The sequence below is a fragment of the Balearica regulorum genome, chromosome 16, assembly GCF_011004875.1.
Source record: "Balearica regulorum gibbericeps isolate bBalReg1 chromosome 16, bBalReg1.pri, whole genome shotgun sequence".
In the NCBI taxonomy this organism is placed as follows: Eukaryota; Metazoa; Chordata; class Aves; order Gruiformes; family Gruidae; genus Balearica; species Balearica regulorum.
The window spans coordinates 6,910,621-6,933,298 of record NC_046199.1 but is presented as its reverse complement, the minus strand read 5'-3'; the positions used below and the strand labels follow the sequence as shown (position 1 = coordinate 6,933,298).

Below are 22,678 nucleotides of genomic sequence, written 5' to 3'. Positions count from 1 at the left end.
TACTGAGTCAAGGAAAGCTGCTGTAGTTTACCAAGTAGCTTGTGCTTGCACATCGTGCTCTTTGTGGAGTCAGACTATCTCAAGATGTTTAGCTGTAAGATTGCATGCTTTCACAAAACGAATGGTTCAGTCAGAAATAACTGTAAAGGGTGTCAGCAACCAGTTCGCAACTTCTCGATCCTCAAATATGTTATCAGCTCCTCGGTCATCTGTACTTGCATGTGGTAGTTGCACTCAGGGTAAGATTTCTGAAATGTGAGTATCTCTTTCTGCAGGTGTGAATCTGAAAACTTAGATTTGATTTTTTTTCTTTCATGACGTATTAATAGGTTGTCTGTTTCCTGGTTTTGTTTAATACTGCACCAAACTTGGGGAAGACTCCTTAAGATTCTTAAGTAGAGGTGTATAATCCGTCAAGTTCTGTCTTGGACTTAAGTGAAAATTAGGGAATTTGAAAGATTGGCCCTAGCCTAACTTACATTATGCTATATATTCGGAGAGGACTAATCAAAAATAAATGAATAGAGTGCAATTACGATGTGTTTAATTGAGATCTTTAAATTTTTATGTAATTTTAAAAAAAAAAAAAATTGTCATCTCAGGACTCATTATGAATATATCAAGTATATCATAAAATAGAATCTTTTATTTGGCAAGTGCCTTGTGCATGTTGGATCTTTATTAAATCTAATACGTACAAGTAAAAAAAAAAATCATGTTGCTTATCAGATAAGGTACTACTGCTTGAATTTTCTTACTGTGTATTTTGCCTCTTCCTCTAGAGCAATCCCCACCCTTTGGTCTGGGCTAAACTCAAAGGCTTTCCATTCTGGCCTGCTAAAGCACTGAGGGATAAAGATGGGCAAGTTGATGCCCGTTTCTTTGGCCAACACGACAGGTGGGAATTTAACCAAAGGATATCTTTGGCTGTACTTACCAAATTCATGTTGTAATTTTGTACTCTTGGAGCTTTTGGATCCTGTCTTTTGCACCTTGACCATAATAACCTATATAATACTGTAGTATATACAGTCTTACGTTCTGCAGACATCATGTAAGAAATTAAGTCATGTGTTTGTAAGATTAATACATATATAATCTCAGTGAATATACAAGTTATTTCCTGTGTCTGGTTTTGTGCTGCAGAGAGCTGTAGTTCTTAAAAGTGGAAGAGACATATAAAGTTGTTTATGTTGTCTAAACACTATGGGAATAAACACACAATTGTAGATTTAGAAAATATAATCTGTGTTGAAAATGCCAGTTTTGCTCTGAAAGGAGTTTTCTATACTTGTGAACTCTTTGCATGAAAGCAAGCCATGATGAATATGACTTGATTTGTCATGAATTGAAAGTATATATCTATACAGTAACAAAAACAAGTACTGTAAAAAAACCTGTATAGGGCTGTGAAATAAATAAGTCAAAGTTCCCAGTATTTTAGTATCTTGAAGGCACGACTTTAGAGTCTGCCTCATTTAACGATAAATAAAATCTGTCCAATACTTATTGATAGAACTTTTCCTGACATTGAAGAGTTTGATCACACTGATATGGGGTGTAAAATAGAATATTATGTTTTTAAGAATGTGGTTGTGAAGTCTTTTTTTTCCTGACCTGCTTTTTATGTTTTTCTGCTAACTATGACAGATGGAAAGATTGTTTTGTTATGGTCATCTTACAGTTACATAGACTATTCTAATTAGGAATATTTTGTCATATTTGACCAGTGTTTATTCATGTTTTATGTGTTACTGAGTAAAATAAGCTAGTGATAATCTAAGACATGCAATTTACTTACTTAACAAAACCAAGCACTGAACTATTAAAAGAAGATAGAGATGGTTTTTTGAAATGATCTGAGGTGTGCATATCTTTATGATTAAGCTAAAATAAATTAATATGTGAAAAAAAAGTTGTCAATGTCAATCCACAGTGTGAAATGTAGTTATATTATCTTTTATTTTTCTGTTTTATATATAGGGCCTGGGTTCCAATAAATAATTGCTACCTCATGTCTAAAGAAATTCCTTTTTCTGTGAAAAAGACTAAAAGCATCTTCAATAGTGCAATGCAAGAGATGGAGGTTTATGTTGATAACATTCGTAGAAAATTTGGAGTATTTAATTACGCACCTTTCCGGACACCATATACTCCCAATAATCAATACCAAATGTTATTAGACCCTGCAAACCCAACTGCTGGAACTGCAAAGACAGACAAACAAGAGAAAATCAAACTAAACTTTGATATGACAGCGTCACCCAAGATTCTAATGAGCAAGTCTATGCTGAGCAGTAGTACTGGTCGTAGGATTTCATTGACAGATATGCCACGGTCACCAATGAGTACAAACTCATCAGTTCACACTGGATCTGATGTTGAACAGGACGCGGAGAAAAAAGCAACTTCGAGTCATTTTAGTGCCAGTGAAGAATCCATGGACTTTATTGAGAAAAATACAGGTAAAAAAAAAGAGGTGGGGAAAGAGGTACAGGACTTTGCATTTGATTAATTAATGCACTAGTTTTATTCTATGTACTTCTTTAAGACAGACTGGATTATGACTCATTTTATGAAGAAATCTTAGAAAAATAATGGTTTTAACTTTCAGTATCACAGATAAAAAATAACAGTCCTTTCTGTCACATTGAGTAGGAATAAATAATATTGAAAAGTGACCAAAGCCCTTCAGATTAAATAGCAGGAAACAGTTGTGACTATCAAAATGAATGGAGAGTTGAAGTAAATTCAGAGTTAGAATTGTCATGATTAGGAAGTATTCTATTTAAAACTTAATAGCTCTTTTTCAAGGCAATGAGCTTAATTTACAGTGTTCCCAACTGAGTAGCTAAAATATGATAAAACTACGGTTCCACAGGCAGAGCAGATAAAGAGGAAAAGGAGTGTAGAATACAGAATGTGGACTTCTCAGAATTATAATTATGTCAGTGACCAAATGCTAGCTAATTTTGTGGCACTCAAGCAAACTACTTTTTTATGGATGAAAAAATCTAAGATAAGTTCATCACTGTCTGAAAGAAATGATGCAGTATATTAATTAATATGAGTGTGTTTTCTTTGTGTGGAAAAGTAAATCAATATGTTCCATTACAATTTTTAGATAAAATGCTGTTATTTATTTATTATAATCTTCCTAGCCAATAAAGGCTAGGCTGTGAAACTGTCTTTGGGTACAAAACTGTCTTTTGATATGATCCTGTCCATCTTAAGAAAGTGATGACAACATAACCAAATTTAAATATATGAAAATACTTGGAATTTTCAGTAGAATAACATGTCAAAAGGAGTAATTCATTTTATACATAAATTATCATGTACGTATGTGGGTACAGCTCTTATACATAAGGTGTAGCTAACAGGTACTGGCTTGTGTCTTAAAATACAGAGCTTTTGTTATACCACATTATTATTTCTTTATAGTAGTGGAGATATTCATGGACAGTCAGATTAAAGCTATTTGGTCAGATAAAGATAACAGATGATGACAGATGTTATCCTAGTACTTTGGTTTCTTGATTATCATCACAGTTCTGTGGAATTTTTCTAACTTTTTCCTTAGGCCTTACTGTCCTCTGTCCTAGCACATAGAAATGCTGGATTGGACTGAACAGCAGTTAAACTAGAATATTCAGTTTCCCACCTGGCATTTCTACCTGTATATTGTTACAAATGCTAACTTTAGTAATATTTACTTTATGTATTAACTTAGTTGTCCTATTACTGGAATCTGTGTGTTTTAATTCAAATGTAAATTAAATTACTTGTTTGCTGTAAAAAATAATTCAAGTAGTATGACTGCACTATCCTTAAACAAGAACAGTTTTATTTGGATGCCTCTTGTGTATTCTGAGTGATGTGTAGAAAATAACTTGGAAACAGTTACTGAAACAGCAGATAGTGCTGTCATTTAGCGATCTGAAAATATATAGAGAATCCTGGATGTACTGGGGAAGAAAAAGTGTCCAGTAGGGAGTTTAGGATGACATTCTCAGAGCATTAAGCAGAGATTTAGCAGGCAGAAATTAGTCTCTTGCTGACAAAAATTAGCTTGCTTTTTTTTTTTTTTTTTTTTTTTTTTTTTGTAATGGCCTGCAATGTTTCTCTTTCTAGACTGGCTGTTTCCAGAAGTTTGTTTTTGAAACATTGTTTCATGGAGATATTAAAGGCTCAGAGCATAGGATTTTGCTTAAACTCTGTATAAATTAGAGTATCGGAGACATTTGGTTACTGATCTCCAGCCATATTGATTACATTTACTATGATTTGTACTTTTAATTCTCTGTTATTGTAGCTAGAAAATGGGGTAGGTGGGGTTTTTCTGTTTACTTACATACATGAATTAAAATAGATAGCAATTTAGAGTGCCAGCATTTAACATCTAAAATAACCAAATCTTCAAAGCTAGAAATTTTCTGTCACTGCAAACAGAGTGATTTTGAAGGTAAGCATACATTTGGCCCAACTACATAGCTGCAATAAAATTATTTTTCTTACAATTTCTTTCTTTATTAAACTAAAATTAAAGGAGTAGTTGTAACTTACAAGTTGTAACAACACATTGTTGAAATTAGTAAACAAAAATCCTTTCCCTGCTTGTGTAGGTTTAAAAGCTGTTTTGTCCCAATGAATATGGCTTTATTGTGATTATTTTTAAATACATCTTTATTAATTTTGTACTTTTTCAGCTTCTCCAGCACCAACAAGAACGGGTCAAGCAGGGAGCTTGTCAGGCAGCCCCAAACCTTTTTCTCCTCAAGCATCAACACCAATTTCTGCTAAGCAAGAAAGAACTTCCACTCCAGGAAGCATTCTGAATCTTAACCTTGGTTAGTCTTAACCTTTGAAAATCTAATACTGTTATAGCTGAAGGAAGTTACAGTGGTGTCAGTGCCACATAATATGAACAAACTTGCTTGTATGTGGCTTTAAATGAACAAAGGGCTTTAAATGAGGCACATGTGTAATTATTGTTTCATCAAATATGCTGCTGGTTTTTATCAATGAAAGTTCCTGTTATTCTTTCTTCTCCTTGATGAAAGGAAGTAGTTAAAGGATGATTTCTTTTTTCAGTTGAACTGTATAAACAAATGTTTCTAAACAGTAGGTCAGTTTCTAAAGGTTGTAATTACCTGAAATTGCTGCTCTTGGGCCCCCAGTCTCTCAAATGAATTGCTGGCAAGGTTTTCTTGTGGTCTTTGGGATTTAGGATTTACTAGGGCTTCTCTCTTGCTGCCTCACATCACCTCCTCGCTGACCATCCATCTCTAGGGAGATAGATGGATGAAAGGAATTAGCAGATGTCTTGAAACTCCCTAGAAGTAAATTCTGAGATTCTGGAATTTTGAAAGATGCAGTAGGTAAGTACTAAGTTGGTAAAATAGTTCTGAAAGCCAAACGGTGTAAATCAGTTTCCTCAGTCACACTTTATTCCTGTGAGTATTCTGAGTCAGTTCTGGCTTCTTTTTACCTCCACATGATATTACATGGAGAAACAGGATTCTGCCCCTTGGTGTTAGCCAAATCCTTCAGGAAGGCTTGAGCTCAAATGCTGAATTCATGTTTTCAGTGAGTTACAGATATTCTGATTCTTGATACAAGCTCTCAAGTATATTTTTCAGTGTGTTAATCTATCTGTGTGGACATAACCACAGAATTAATTTCTTCTGCTGCACTGCAGCTGTTCGTTGTCTTATCTGAGGTGACAATACATTTGAAAGAACATTAAGAAATATGTATTGCTGCAGTAGTTTGAGCCACAGATGGGAGGCATCAGCTGGAGCATAGGATATTTTGAATAAATAGTGTGGATTGGAAAATTCAATGTTACGGTCCATGAGCAATACCATAAAAGAACAGCTAGTGTGCTTTCAAGTAGAATATCACTTATTTTTTCAGCTTTAGGGGATGTTCCTTTGCAAGTATACTCTTTGGTGCTAGGAATGAAAATAGCAACCCTTCTTCATTTAATAGTGTCAGCTGTGCCAGATGTAGATTAATCTGTGAATCCCATGTTTTTTGGGTATGACTTACTGTGTTTTGTCATAAATAATGTGAACAGGGTTTCTCTCTGAAAAAAACAAAAGTGAAAGTCCAGAAAACAAAGACACTTATGTACCTTGAGCAGAGTACTAGGAAGACTTTTATGATCGTCCTCCAGTTTGGCAATAAGGAAGGAAAATTCATGGAAATGAGCCATCTGTTGTTACTGGCAGACTGGGTAAATTGAAAAATGGAGGTGTGAATGACCAAGCTATTCACAGATTGCTTGGAAAAAATACATATTGCATATAGTATAGGACCTATCCTTGTATAACAGAGGCAGAAAAGGCAGAACAACAAGTTTGACCTAGTAAGGAGTGAAAATTTTCACATCGGTAATAAGAAAAAGTAAAGACTTTGGAGATGAGCACTTGAAAATTTCTCCACAGTCAGCTTATATGCCCTTTGGCTCTCTTTTCTTTTTACTAATGCTTTGACATTAATGAGAGAGATTGGAAATCCACATCTCCTCAGTGAGACCTCCTTGTAGGTTAGATAGAGAAATTTGGATTGTGAGACTTCTTTCATATATAAAGATGTAGGGCTCCCCGGGGAGGTATTATAGTGTCTCGTCTTCGTCTTTCTCCATTTTTTCTTCTGTTTGTATCCTGCTATGTAGTTAACTAGGGCTACAAAGGCCTGGAATGAAATTCTATACTAAGGGTGATAAAACAATTACTGCTGTGGAATTAGTGTGGATTGGGTGACGTAGTTTGCAGAGGAAGAAGAAACTTCATTTTTAAAACATTTCAAATGCAAGAACAAACTTTTGAAAAAAGTACTGAAGTGACTTAGAATGTTCATTGTTATTTTCAAAATTTACACTGCACTGAAAGTGATAGTTTGTATTATGTTTAGTCTCTTCCAGTATGAATATGTCATGAGTATGAAATTCAGTCTTACTTTTAATGACCATTTCACTGGGACTAGAAAGGACAATTAAGTGCTATTTAGAATGACTTTGTGTATGCTATAATGCATATGTATTACAAGGCAGGATGATCCAAATTATAGCCTGTATATTTGGCTTGTGAGATTGCACCACACAAGTTGCTGCCTCTCTCTAGGAAGAGATGAGGAACTATTACTTTAGCACTGAACAAAAACTGCATGAATACTTGAATGGTTCCTTCTGTACCTGCTCTATCTGTAATATAGATTGGATTTGCAACTTGATAGGAGATAGGGTGGCCAAGCCTGATTGAGACAACTCAATGAGTCATTGTGTACTATGGCTCTTAAATGCAGAAGGTATCTTGATATTAAGTTCAAACTTGTAAAGAATGTCTGGTCAGAGGAATCATTGGCTCAGCCCTTTGTATTTATTTCATTTTTCTCTGAGCTGTACATCAACAAAAACATCTTGTAAAATAAGGCAATGCTTTGGCATCTTTAACTGCTATGGAATGAAACTCTAAACGAAGCACAAATGCACATTGTGCCATTGTTGCCTTGTGCCTTCTCCATGGCGTCTGTCCTTTTCCAGCATATGGCATTGGCTCTTTTGATCCTACCATGAGCCAGTTCAAGGAGCTACTGGCCAAACCTAATTAATTTTCTCTGTGAAAATATTACTACTAGTAGTAAATAACAGCAGTAGCTTACTAGAAGTGCTGTCAGAGAGCTTACAGACCTGAATGATTTCTTGATAATTTCATGTTGCCAGAGAAAAGAGTCCACATAATTGATGCATGTATTTTGCATGTGAAATGTATAGTATCAGAGAAGAAGAATCCCTTGTTTGTAGTAAAGTAATTTTAGAATTACTACTTATCCCATAATTATAAAAGCTAAATATGTTTCAGATTGTCTGCATTGTTACTCAGTAAAATTTGTCTTACCTGGATAGTGATCTCTTTTCTTTTTGTAAAATATTTTTCTTAGTGTCTTTTTCTTTTTCTAGATCGTAGCAAAGCTGAGATGGATCTGAAAGAGTTGAGTGAGTCAGTCCAACAGCAGACCACTCCCGTGCAACTCATTTCACCAAAACGACAGATACGTAGTAGGTTCCAGCTTAATCTTGACAAGACAATAGAGAGTTGTAAAGCACAACTTGGTAAGTATATCTCAAGAATACAATGGACATCTGAAGGATACACTCGAGGAAATTTTGAACTGGAGTTCAAAAGAAGATTTTTGAATAGTAAAATCTTAAATGTTTTATACATTAAATCAAGAATAGAGGATATTTGAACTCTTTGAGTCAAATAGAATACACTGAACTAGTTTAATTTAAAATACGGTGAGACCTGATGTTTCAAATTTTTGTCAAAAAACTTTAATCTTTTAATCTATTTTTGTTCTATTCTGATGTAGATAGTATACAGAATTATAGTCTTACTATTTGCTTTGTAAATTGAAAAATTTAAAGAACTGCACCTAACTTTGTTGCACAAATTAATATATCCAGTTACACAGGAACTGAATGCTGTTAGAAACATTAGTGTTGTCTAGCACATAATTAAAGACTTCCTAGGTACTAAAAAAATCAGAGATTCTTTTCACAAAATTTACGCAGTGAATTCTGTAAATGTACATTTAAGTAACTAATCAGGTGAATGGTGTTACTGATTTGAAGGTGGTTTCCTATGGATAAAAATAATTCCTCTTTGTATTTGCCAGCATTGGTCTTAAGTTGAACAAAGCTAGAGCTTACAGGTAGTGGGGGAAAAAGCAGTGAAAGAAGGACCATTGAATAAAACCAGGAATTGGAATATGTGGAAGGTAATTCTTATATATCCTGGTATTGAGATAGGGCACTAAGGGAAGTGTTTATGGTTTAAGGACTGACAGTTAAGATAATGGTATGTATACACTTTGTTATATAGAGTATATTTTTTGGTAACATCAGTATGATGTCAGCATGGAATATACTTTCCTCCCCACAATTAGGAATAAATGAAATATCTGAAGCTGTTTATACTGCAGTAGAACACAGTGACTCTGAAGATTCTGAAAAATCTGACACCAGTGACAGTGAATATAGTGATGAGGATCAGAAATCAAAGAACGATCAAGAAGATGGAGAGGACAAGGAAGCTACAAGAAGTGACAAAGAATCATTGAGCTTGAAAAAAAAACCTAAGCCCCCAGCACAGAATGAAGACAAGGAGGAACTTAAAAGCACAAGTCCAGAAGCGGAGAAAACAGATGACCCAGTCAAAGAAAAGGCAATTGCAGACACTGAAAAAGAATTTTCTGAAAAGGGAAAAAGTTTACAGCATCCTGCAAAAGAAAAACTGAAAGGTAAAGATGAAACAGACTCTCCAACTGTGCATCTAGGACTGGACTCTGATTCTGAGAGTGAACTAGTCATCGATCTAGGAGATGATCATTGTGGCCGCGAAGGAAGGAAAAACAAGAAAGAATCTAAAGAACCTCCTCCTAAACAAGATGGTAGGATGAATTCTTTCCTTCTTTTTTTTTTCTCCTGCTCTGTAAGGCTGTTATCAAAGCCAGAGTTGTTACCTTTATTTCTGCATTAAGATAAAAATATCTGTACTAAACCAATTTTTATGAATGATTTTTCATTCTTTGTGACTATAAGAAAGTTTTCAGTCCCCATTATAATTTGTAGTTTAAATAAAACATGTTTCTTTGAGTTTCTTTTCAGCAGCTTAGAACTATGAATATCCATAATCTTTGTTCTGTGACAAATGTAGAATTTATTTTGTAATTGCTATTACTTTCAGTTAAAGCTTTACATTTCCATAGACTTCCCAAAATTGCATGTATAGAAGAAGTTAGAACTTATCAAACATAAATATTGCATAAGGTTCCATTGAAATCAATGTAAATGCTCTCAGTAATAATCAAAAGAACAGCTAAATCACATGTATTGTCCCTGAGATATTGTCCCTTGTTTCTGTGTGGTGCTAAAAGAGGAAAGCAATCTCAATGATTAAACTGCTTTTGCTAAGCTGGTTCTGCATGTTAGCCTTTTGACAAAACAAAATAGAAAACTGGATTTAAATGGCTAGATTGAAAAATACTTTACTCTTCCTATAACTTTCTCTTCTTGTCTATATTTTATAGCATGTTGGCTCAATCTTTTTATTTAAAAGAATGTTTTTAATCAGTTAACTGAGCATACTTTAGAAGACAATGCTTCTGAATTTCGAATCTTAAAGCTGAGCTTAATGTATAATTGTTACTATAAGATAATCAAGAAAATAGGCTTATAAACTAAAACCAGAATTGCATTTTTGGGGAGTTTATATTGATGATTCTTGTTTAATTTGAAAATTTATTAAGGTAGGCAGCTTTATAAATTTCAAAACCACTGATTCATGTATTACTAGTGGCCTAAACCAGTGATGGTTGAAATAAGTAATCCTAAAATTTTACTTTGATATAGAGGCAAAAGGAAATGCATATTCTGAGTTAAATTATAGGTGGATTTAAATATCTGTATAGAGAAACCTATATGAATATATTCTAGACATCATTTGTGTCCTGTCTGTGATTCCAAGGCCCCTACCTTTACTTGTGGCTCTCTGATATTAAAATGCCTTGGTCCAGAAAAGAGATCTGATGCATGCAAATCTGAAGGTCTGTGCCCTCTTTCCAGAAACTTGTCAGTGCGGCAGCCTTCTCTTTCAGACATGTTTTTCCTGGCCACAGCTTGGGAATTAATTCCTAAATAAATCTGATATGTGGAATGGTCAACTGTAAACTCCAAAAGATTTTTCAAGTAAACATAGATGTCTTAAATACACTGTATATTTGGTTGTCAGTGCCAGTTCACCTTTGTTTAGAAAGTTTTTAGTATGCTATTCCTTCAGTTATTATTCAGTTATTTTTCCTTTTTCCCTTGAAAGAAATGGGGAAGACAGGTGTAAGGGGTAAGCCAGAAACATCATCCTAACAAATGCTTACTTCACATATCTTCCACAGGAGGTCAGGCTGGTTTTCTGGGTTTGGTATGGCTTGTTTTGCTTAATGGCTAGTGCTTCTGAAGAGCCACCAACTTCAACTAGACTGAAATGAGTTCACTTGTAGAATATTGAAATGAACTTTCTTGTAAAATATCAATTATCTTTTGAGGAAAATAATTCAAAGTAGGCTGAAAGGTGCATATGGTTCTTCCAAAAGCTAGGTTAAAATTATGAATCAGACGTGTTGGTGAAAAGCTGGCATTACATTTTATGTTTGTTTAGTTGTAGGTAAAACTCCACCTTCCTCCACTGCAAGCACCCAGCCTCTACCAGAAACTCCAGTGCTTACCCGCTCTGCAGCCCAGACTCCACCAGCTGGTGTAACAGCGACTACTAGTGCTTCTTCTACTGTTAGCGCTCCATCTGCAGCCACTGGAAGCCCTGTGAAAAAGCAGAGGCCTCTGCTGCCCAAGGAAACTGCCCCTGCTGTGCAGCGTGTAGTGTGGAATTCTTCCAATAAATTTCAGACATCCTCTCAGAAATGGCACATGCAGAAGGTGCAGAGACAGCAGCAACAGCAGCAGAGCCAGCAGTCTCAGTCACAGCAACCTCAGTCCTCTCAAGGGACAAGATATCAGACAAGACAAGCAGTTAAAGGTATACACTTTCTAACTCAATGTGCCTGTGATGCCATAATTCCCCAGTAGTGATCTCAGTGCTCCAAGGCTGCCCAACCAGGAGTTCTTCCATATAAACAAAATCTCAAAGTGTGGTTCTACTCTGATATGTGACTTTAAAATACAACAACTTACTCAGCATACCTGCTCTTTCTGGTGTGTATTTAGAGTCCTGTCTCCTTATTTTAATGACAAAAAGTTTGTGTGTGTATCTATGTAAATATTTTTTTGCATTCTTAGCTATCACAGATTTGGGAGAGTGAACCGAATTATTTTCTAGATTATATGATAAAACCATTAAGTCCATTCCATTTGCATGATTACCACTATCACTTTAATGTCTACAAACTGGATCCAGTTTTATCAGACAAGAAGCTGATCTGTATGGATTTCCATAGAGTGTAATTTTACAACAATGAAATTACCCAGGCTACATTTGTCTTTGAAATCCCTTTTGTTTAACTCTTAACAAGACTTTGATGCTACTTTACTGAGCAAACAGCCACAGCATTTTAGAATGTTTTCATAACTCTTTTCTTACCAGCCCTTTGCCAGAGGTTTTGCTAGTAGTAGGCACAAGGTAATATAAGCCCATGCTTCTATTGCTTCCCTTCACAGCACAGCAACTTTATGCAAATCCAACTTCAATGTAATTTCAAGTTAATAAACTGAACTGTTTACTGTTGGGCCTGATGAATAGATATTCTCTGTTCTGCTAACACTGCTGGCAAGCCAGTAATTTCATACAGAAGAGAGGTTTAGGTAATGGGTCACAATCAAACGTTTAACAGAGGCACATTTGTCTGGTCCCAAACTGCTTTTGTGACTGGCATTTAAGAAGTGTTGAAGAAGCGGTCTCTTTCTGCTTGTAGACTGCACAAATTTGATACAGAAATATTCAGTGAGAAAAATGAAAGTGAAACTTGGTAAAGTCTTATTTTTAATAGTCATACCTTAATATAAGAGCTTAATAATATGGCCTGGACTTTAATATTCAGCCTACGAGTTTGTCAATATGTTTACTGTTGAGCATATCACAGCTATGTTCCATTTTAAATATTATATGCTAGAAATATATCAAATGAAAACTATGCAATCTATAGATTTATTGTATACTGAATTGGCATAAACAAAAATATAGTACATACAGATAAACTGAATAACTTTTATTTCAGTAATTCCTGTTTTGAGGATATTGGCAACAAAGCATCTTATAATATGAATCATTAAAAATAGATTGAAAAGTATTATTCTTAAAATTTTTTTAAAAAAATTAAAATTTAAGACAGATAAGTCATTAGGGATGAAAAGGTGAGGGTCTTTGTATTTTGATTTGTACTAATTTTTTAATTACCCATTGCTTAAGATTATTTGAATTATTGATCAAAGATGAGAAAAATTTTCTTATCCCATTTGAACTAACACTATGAGTAACTTCTTTGCTTTAATGAGTTAATCTAATTTTGCATTCCTTGCTCTGCAGCCAACCAAAGGCTAATATTGACCTGGATGTATGTATATTAAACATGTCACAACACTAGTGATAATTAGTAGTATTAATAACAGAAGAATGCGAATAATACCAGGAAGTATTACTGAAGTAGGCTTTCTTCAACAGTGGCTCACTAAACCTTGTTTCCAAGTAAAAAGAAGAGGAATTCAATAATACGTTTCAAAATCATGGCAAATGAAAATGTCAAAGTCTAACTTATGCTCATACATATATTATTTGGGAGCTCTCCAAATTGAGAGGTTAGGAAGCGAATTCTTAGGAAGTGGGATGGAAAAGTCCCAAAATGGGAGGAATATAGGTCTGAGGGAGACTTTTGTATTGGCTAGTCTAAAATTATAAGTTTCAAAGATATATTTGCTTCATTACCTTTAAGCCTTACAATCATGTACAAGTTCAGTGGCTAGGCACTGTATAATTAATTGATTAAATGGCACCATTGTATAAATAATGTAAGTTTTGGAAATGGTTAGGTACACACATTTAAGTTAGACATTTAGGAGTTTGCCTATTTGTTTTCATAATTGTTTATGTGATTGATCTGCTGTATGTTCTCTTTTCTTAGCTGTGCAGCAAAAAGAGATCACCCAGAGCACTTCCACATCAACTATAACCTTGGTTACAAGTACTCAACCTATTTCTATGGTTACTAGTTCTGGATCTGCAAGTACACTCTCTTCCTCAGTTAATACAGACTTGCCAATTGCAACAGCTTCAGCTGATGTGGCTGCAGATATTGCTAAATATACTAGCAAAGTAAGTTATTGAGCAAGGTTTTCTTGACATTTTATTTTGAAGTAAACTTCCACATTTTTGAAATTTCAAATTCTGAAATAGCTTTATTTTCAGGTTGTCATATGTTGCATATTCATTCTACTAGGTAGGAACTGTTAGATTTTTGACAAGAGTGCTGACCATCATTTTAGAGCTGACTGAATGCTGCCATTCCAAGCCAGTGTGTATATGATAGGCTTCAGCTGCTTAGACACTTGAAACCCTTTGCTTTTCATGTTCCCCCGTTGCCGCTTCTTACATTGCATTGTGGTTTGGACCATTTTCTGTGTTTTCTCCTAAAGGTGTAAATAACCCGTCAGTGTCATATTTAGAGTAAAGATTAATATTTCTTCATCTGTGCCCAGTAATATATATACAAAAATGTACTTAGATTTTAAAATACTGTATAGCTTCATCAGATGGTAACTTGTCATAGGTGTGTACTCATGTATTAAAACAGAAGCTGTTAGAATATGTGCTGTAATACTTGTATCATTATAGTGACAGTGAGGGATGGGACATTAGCTTTTCATATACCCTTTTAGATCTTTAAATTAAAAAATTAAGGTGAATACTAAATAAGGAAATAAAGTTGAGTATCCAGGCATTAAAAGCACTAGAATTAATCCTGACTGTGAAGTTTCAATGTTCTTGTTCAACCATATGGTCTTGGTGGGATTGGCAGTGGTCAGCAATGTCAGTAAACATCTTTTTTTGTTTTTTCATTTTTTAATTTTTTTGCATTGAGTTTCTTCCCCAAACTCATGGTAATATTTTTTTGTTATATCAATGGCAATTTCTTTGAAAAGTGGAAGGTCAAGCAGTTCACCAGTTCAGGACAGTTAAAAATCAGAGTCCTGATCAAAAGTGTTGTGTTCTACCTTCTAAATAGTTCTCTAAAAGCAGACCCAGGTAAGCATATAGAGAGATTATGAGTCATTGTTGAGGGTAATGTAAGTTCACATTAAAGTGGTTGAAAGGAAGTGAAAGCGGGTATCTATTAAAAATATATATCAAATAATTTTTGTTATTGTTTTGTTTCAGATGATGGATGCCATCAAAGGAACAATGACTGAAATATATAATGATCTTTCGAAAAATACTACTGGAAGTACAATAGCTGAGGTTAGTGTAAGATTAAAAAAACTCACTACTGCTTGTATTTTACTTCTGAAAGTTGCAAAATAGTATTTTTATGTATAAAAGTACAATATAACTATACCTACAAAGTATTATATATTGAGAACGTCTAGAGATCCTAATTTATGTGCTGTTTTAGAAGTAATGATTACAGTGGTGGAGAAAAAAACTGAAAAAATATAGGGTGGGATCTGGAAAATAAACAGTAAGCCATCAAGCCCAGATCCTTAAAGCTTCTTTTGAGGATGTAATTTTGTGGCACCCTGCTTAAAATCAGAAATGAAGTAGTCTTGTTGAAAGTACAATTTTTTTAGACCAAGTATTTGTCCAAAAGAGGAAGAAGATTTTAATTTACTTCTAGTGTAGTAGCTTATTCCAGTATTTTATGAAATGCTATACATTGCTTTTAATTGTCTCCAAAGGTAGTACTTAGTATCTTTTAAGTGTTTTCTTTAAACTTAGAAAAAGCAGATTAAGCAGTGTAAACCAAGTATGACTGTGAACAAATAAAACTTAGAGTTAAAAGTGTGATGATTTGTTTGCTCATTTTAACCAAAATAAGGAAGTCACAATTTTGAGCAATGATATTTGTATTCCCAACCCATAGTGAATGAAAAACTTCCTTTTCTGAGCCTCATCTAGGTTTAAAAAAAAATTCAAAATTTTTGAAATGCAAACAAAACTGAGAAATAGGTTTTTGATTCCAGTCAGAGAAATCTGAGACTCAACTAATTTCAGAGGAAGCAAGAGCAAGTTTATTAGAAGTTCTTTTTGTTTTCAAACAATCCTGTACTTTTTATGGTAAGCGCATCTAGCAAACAAATATTTACAATACTTCAGACTTTGGTTTGGGATTTACTATGGTCTTGTTCTCACGTTAATATGAAGGAGCCTTGATGCAAGTGACGATCAGGCTCTTTGCTTTGGGCATGTTTTTCTGTGTAATAATTATGTATTATACACTGCACCCTGTTTATTATTGCTAACTATTAAGTTTTTACTATTTAGATTCGGCGTTTGAGGATTGAGATAGAAAAACTTCAATGGTTACATCAACAGGAACTCTCAGAAATGAAGCATAATCTAGGTATGAAAATGGCAGTTCAGAATACTGTATCAGTTTTTTGTCCTAAATGGAAAATCCAAATGCTTGTAGTATGTCTTACCTTCATCGTATGACACTAATTGTCCAAGTGAAGGTCAGAAAACCTTATATAATGTGCTGTGCTGATGTTAGCAGACACATTTGAGAATGTACACAAAGTCACTTTATCTGTGCATATTAAATAACACGTTCGGCCCTCTGAGACAAATTTAGGTTAAAGAGAGCTTTTGATACGAAAGAACAACTGTTTTATGCATCACTGGATAATCCCTCTTCATGAGGTATTTTATGCTGATTATTTCATATGTATTCTCATATGAACCAGGTTCTGTTAACACAGCCACTGGAGGAACTGCTTCCTCTGGTATCTTTGTAGGTTGTAGCTGACACTTTGGTTCAGATCAGCTGTTGGTGTATATACTTTATTTATTTAAAGTGAATAGACAACCTGGACTCAATCTTGGTGCCAGACTCAGTGAAGTAAAGTCAAAATACTGCCTTAAAAAGATAAAAGACTATTCCTCCTAGGAGGGGGATTTTAATCTCTACATTCACTCAACCATATGGGTGGGAAATTAAACCATGATTAAACTGTGATTCCTCTTAAATTATCTTTTTTTTAATGCACTGTGGGGAGAAGGTTGCAATTGCGTGATCAAGTCTTCTTTACGCTACATACAATCCAAACAGCCTTAGGACTGTGTATACAGTGTCCTAGTCCACTTCTTGACTCTTTTTGCAGAGCGCATCTGAAATGGAAGTAAATTAAGGGCTGAATAACTCCACATTCAGACTCACGTCTTTGGTTTGTTAGTAGCATCTTGCTCTTTCAAATCAGGGCAGACCGTTTTTTCCACCGCTGCAATCCAGTTGTGGCATTCTTCAGAATTACTTGGGTATGGCAACAACTCATCTGCAGCTCACAGAACTGAATGTGTAGGTGTGCTCAGAAGTAAAAGAAAAATCCTTTAAACCCTTTATCACCAGTCTTAAGCTACTGATGTAAATAAACACCTTTTAATGGTCTTTTGAAAGTACGGCAACTTCAGAGTTTTTCAGTAGACTCAAAAGATTCATCCTGAGTTAAGGTGGCTGTAAAATTGGAATGCTTTATTTGTATTTGCTCATGTCCTTGAAAATTTTGTCAAGCTCTCTTTCACTCATAGTCACTCATAGTGGCTGAGATATCAATTTATAACTGCGTTAATTGCAGGTGGTGCTCAAAGCAATCCTGAAGTAAGGCTCAAATTTACAGCTTTATTTATATCAATGTTCCTTTTGGAACTTCCACGTTTTTCTTTGTAAAGAAACCAAGATACAATGAACAATTGATTCGCTGTTACTTACTTATGAGAAAAGAAATAGAATTCTCTGTATTTTCTGAATATTGGAGTAGAACAAAAGGTTGGGCTTGTAAAGACAAGGTGTGTTAGCAGCAGCTGCGTACATTCTTTTTGTGTTTATGCTGCACATGGTACACCTGGATTCTGATCCTTTGTGGGAAATCTATAACTAAAGAGTTAAACAGAAAGTAATGGTGAAGGGTAACAATCATGGTGCCAGAGTAAGAAAAGAAGATGAAAGACTTCCATTTGTTGAGTAGGTATGAAACATGGGAATCTCAAACTTGGGGAATATTTTGATTGTTAGTTTTAATTTCATGTTGTCTTTAAACTCAGGAAAATCAGTGTTTTGCACCTTGCTGTTGGGGGGTGGAAAATGGAAAACTCATCTTCCTTTGCGTTTTGAGTAGAACTGACAATGGCTGAAATGCGTCAGAGTCTAGAACAAGAACGAGATCGTTTGATTGCTGAGGTGAAGAAGCAGCTGGAACTGGAAAAGCAGCAAGCAGTGGATGAAACTAAAAAGAAGCAGTGGTGTGCTAACTGCAAGAAAGAGGCCATTTTTTATTGCTGTTGGAATACTAGCTACTGTGACTATCCCTGCCAACAAGCTCACTGGCCTGAGCATATGAAATCTTGCACACAGTCAGGTAATCTTGTTCTGGGCTGGCTGTTTCACAACTTAAGGGGGTTAGGGTGGGTGGAACACATAGTGACACAATATTCACCATTTGCGTGGGTGCAGATGGGCCTGTGAAGAGTGACTGTGGACGGTACACACAAGTAGCGGCTACTTTCTCTCTTTTCCTTTATTTTAGCTACTGCAACACAGCAAGAAACAGATAATGAAATTAGCACAGAAACATTAAATAAATCATCCCAGCCCAGTTCAAGTGTGCAGCCTACAACCACAGAAACAGCCAGCACCCCTAAGGAAAAGGAAGGTTCAGCTGATAAAAGCAAAGAGAGTGTTACAGTGAGTATCATTGTGGTCACTTCAAACAAAAACAGTATGTAAGTTTTCTCTGAAACCTACCCCCAATGGCTTCCCTGGATCAGCCAGGAATTTATGACCATTTGCATATTTCAGAGTATGATTTGGGGATTGAGATAGGGAGTTGTGGTTTTTTTTCTTCATCTTGGCAAAAAAAAATCTCCTTCTGTCCTCTGGGAACACCCTTTCCCCTTCACTCATTCCCAGTAAATCTTTGTGTTGGCTTGACTCATCCTTCCAGCCAAAGGGGACTGGACCTCTTTCTCTCTCTCTCTCCAGGACCCATCAGTGTAGCTTCTGGTCTGGATCTTTCGATACAAGTTGCCTTCTGATAAGCAATACTGACTGCAGCACTTCCAAGCCCTTCTTGCCTGGGGGTTCAGAGGCCAAGCTCAAGACCTGCATTCAAATCAACTTACTTTATCACAACAGACTGCCACTAGGGTACCACAATGTTCCATAACACTGATACAACAGTTCACCTGGATCTACAGTTAACGGAGCAGTGTGCAGTTACGAAATCCTCCATAGCATCTACTCTGATAGTATTCAGTAGGCAAGGATGAGCAAACGCTCTAATAAAAGGGACTTAACATTGCATATATAGAAAATGTTTATAGAGAAGAATCTGCTTCATAGGTAGGGCTTGACTATTAGCAATTTCAGCATCGTTTTTCTTCTGCCCTTGCAAGATTTATTAAATGAAAAATTTTAGGGGGGGGGGGTGATCCTTCAAACCCTTACACATGATCCCCCACGTCAGTAGGAGCCTTGTTGTATTTTAAAATATTAAAAGCAAACTAATTTTGTAGTATTGTGATTCCAGCATGATGTCTCATTGAGATAGTCCTATAGAATTGGGAAGCATAGTAAACTAGAGAGCTGTGTTCATTTCTTGACACTTTTGCTACTGTCTGGTGTTAGATCTCTGGGCTTGACGTGTCATCTAAGGGAGTAACTTGGGAAACAGATTTGAAGAGAGAAAAAAGGATGTGCTGTTCCACGTGAATGCTTTGGTGAAGTTAGTTAAACTCTGGCTCAGTCAATGTTTATATGCATTGTTTGTGGCAGCACTACCTTTCTGTTACTGGGGAAATAGGGAATGGGAGAAAATCAATTACCTAAAACTTTTCCCAGGGAATATTCCAGTTATACAAATCTGGAATTGCTTTCACGTAGATGTTCTACCTGAAACATCATGCTGTATACATTGATCATGTTCATAATTTGAATTTTGTTTTATTAACAAAGAAGTAACCTGTGAATTCATTAAGATGCAAATTTTTAACACAAACAAAACATCCAACATAAATTTCATATAATAATAATAATAATAATAACAACTAGGTGGAATTTATGTAAGAGCTGAGACTTCTACTGAGGTTGCCTGTGCTGTCTCTGCAGATAGCAACAGGTGTGACAAGCAACCAGCCTATAAAACTGGTCCAGGTACCGCAGACCACCACCTATATTCCAACTACTCAACCCACAATTGTAAGTACAATATCATCATTTAAAGTCTGCAGTAGTGCTGTTCCTGGCATTAAAATTGCTCAGTATTTCTGGGGGGTTGTCTCCGTCTGCTGTTTTATCAAGAAATGAATTCACTGGTATAGTCTCAACTTGCAGTGCAAAATGTCCTATTTTGCCATGCAACATTCCACCCTTTCATTTCATCATTCGTTATTACAAGGATTCAGAAATTGTCATTAAGTATAGCAAAAGCACTGAGGACAGTCAGACTTCCATTTTACATTATTATGTTAGTTATTTGTCAGTGTCATGTATATACTTGACCACAACATCAATGTAAATATATAGAATTAATTTTAAATATCTTTTAAATATCTTTTTGTCTATGGTATCCTAAAGAGATTTAATTAATTCTTAGCTATGCTTGATATTTCTGTGACATCTCAGTAACTACGAAAGAAAATATGCATTCAGCAGCAGCGTATCTCCCATGCAGTCCTGCACATTAGCGTTACAAAATTATGAGAAATGGCATTGGAATCAGACCTGGGTTTTTCCATCAAAGACTTTACCAAGGACACTTGAATTCCATAGTTTCAGTCACAGGAGATGGGACAGAAGTGAGTTTGATTTTTGTATTTTATGTACCAGAATATCCCATTCTTTCAGCTGGTTGTGTTCTGTAGTGCTTGCTTCAGAGTCAGCACTGCATCTGAGCTGACATTCTTCTTACCAAAAGGAGACCCGCTGATACCACACTGGTCACTGAGCGGCATGCCCTGTCTCTGGTGGGTTCAACACAGAAGCCCGTGTGTGGGTGACTGAAGTTAGATAATTTATAACAACAACTGTGTAGTAATTTAACAGTGTACCTTAATCACACTGTGTTTGTGAGGCCTAATTTGCTACGGAAGTTACTCTCTCCTTCCCTCTCCTTGTGTACACACACCCACGTGCACACCCCCACACCCCACCCCCCAGCTGCAGGAGACCTGCCTCTGTGTGTGTGTATCTATGGATACATGCACATGCACACACATACAGTATTTCATAGCCATTCTATACCACAGAAGCGCTCTTAGTGGGGATCATGACTTTTCACATTCCTAGCAGCATTTTAACTCGACTCATTTTGTCTCAACTGAGAGCACTGTGCACCTTCACAGCATTGGCCCTAAGTTGCTTGGACTGAATTACCATAACAAGAAGTTTTTATATGTGTTTTAAAATCAAATAGCAAACATCAAAGACGTTAGGCTCTTTTGTGAATAGCTGAGAGGTGGTAAGATCATCAGACGGTTTTGTGTACTATTCAGAAAAATGGCAGTTACCTTCTTGGGTTTTCTGTAATTCAAAGTGTATTGAGTTATGTAAAGCATAATTGGAACGTCCGAAAAGTTTCAACCTTTATTTGTGCATGTTTAAAACTTTGTACACATTTGCATTAGTCTTGCACAGCTACAGACACCTCTGTATTCTAATGACTGCACGTGCAATTTAAATAATTTTAAACCTTAGTGCATGTTTAATATGTATGCAAAATGTACATATGTGTAAAACTGGCAGAGGTGGAAAATTTACCTCTCAGGGAATGATCTTAACACATTTAAGGAGTCTCACACATTCCATATCCTGATCAGTAGAACTGAAACTTAATTTTTTCACTTGTGTAAGTATGTATATTTAAAAGGCGACTGTGGCAACCTTAATTTCCCCACCTGTAGTACTAATAGTGACTTATAAAATGGCTTCTTTAGGGTTCAGTTTGCACTTTGTTTCCAACTAGGAATTCCTTCCTCTGAACAACATCCACTATATCTTCTGGGTACCATTTCCATGGGACCCTGTGTACACATCCGAAATCATTACAAAATGGCAGCAATCTTGAATTTATTTAGCAAATTGGTTCCATATTTGTTTTTTTTATTCTTTCTGCAGTTAAAATAATGTAAAAATATAAATTCATCATCTTTGCATTCCAGGGAACAGAATGAGTAGGCTTTTGGAAGGCATAGACTTTCTCACAAAGGAGCTGATAAACGCTCTAGGCTGGAATCCATCTCAGTAGGGATACTCACAATCTTTGTTGAATACTATTAAGACACTAATGTGGTTTCTTAAAACAGTGTGGGGAAACGTTGGGCTCCAGTGAACTTGTATTTCTTCTTCCATGTTCTCTCTGGAATGTCACACCACCATCAGGGGAAGATCTGTGCATCCCTTTCAGATTCCTCAAAATCTCACTTCCTGTTTCTTCCACAAAATATTGTGAACTGAAATGGATGCGTGCGTTTGATCACCGGTTGTGCATCACGGAATTGTACCAAAACATACTTGCAGTTTGTATGCTGTAGGCATTTCTAGACTTTCTCACACTTCTGGAGGAAGGTTCAGATACAGACTTAAGATTCAATAAATCCTTTTCCAGATCTTCCAGAGTGATGTGACGGTGACCAGATTGTTTAACATTCTCGTGCCTTTGTCTCTGCATCTGTAGAATCGATGACCACCTATAGAGATGTCCTGAAACTTCATTTGTTGAGATTTATAAATCATGATCTGTATGATGGAAGTGAAAAGCTTATTCTATATTAATATTTTTACAGGGTGTATAAGGCAGTTCCCAGTAATGCTGATGTTTTTGTTATTTGTGCAAAAGTTAACTTAAGTACTTTTTTGTTCAGATGGTTGTTCTTTGTTCTGTGTAGACTGAATGCATGGG

General features: G+C 35.6%; 1 protein-coding gene across 9 annotated transcripts in view; it reads left to right on the top strand.

The window, feature by feature from the left end:
* ZMYND8 (zinc finger MYND-type containing 8) overlaps positions 1-22,678 on the top strand; it is a 61,599-nt gene that overhangs the window by 37,000 nt on the left and 1,921 nt on the right. For 2 of the 9 annotated variants that reach the window (XM_075768803.1, XM_075768804.1), the window contains exons 10-21: positions 783-898; positions 1,984-2,465; positions 4,710-4,850; positions 7,967-8,119; positions 8,956-9,459; positions 11,223-11,597; positions 13,693-13,883; positions 14,946-15,026; positions 16,050-16,128; positions 17,900-18,139; positions 18,308-18,465; positions 19,888-19,977. In XM_075768803.1, the coding sequence (XP_075624918.1) occupies positions 783-898; positions 1,984-2,465; positions 4,710-4,850; positions 7,967-8,119; positions 8,956-9,459; positions 11,223-11,597; positions 13,693-13,883; positions 14,946-15,026; positions 16,050-16,128; positions 17,900-18,139; positions 18,308-18,465; positions 19,888-19,977 (2,610 nt within the window). Of the gene's footprint in view, positions 1-782; positions 899-1,983; positions 2,466-4,709; positions 4,851-7,966; positions 8,120-8,955; positions 9,460-11,222; positions 11,598-13,692; positions 13,884-14,945; positions 15,027-16,049; positions 16,129-17,899; positions 18,140-18,307; positions 18,466-18,762; positions 20,226-22,678 lie in introns of those variants that run through there. The other 7 variants (XM_075768805.1, XM_075768807.1, XR_012838051.1 and 4 more) reach the window with 6 other exon arrangements.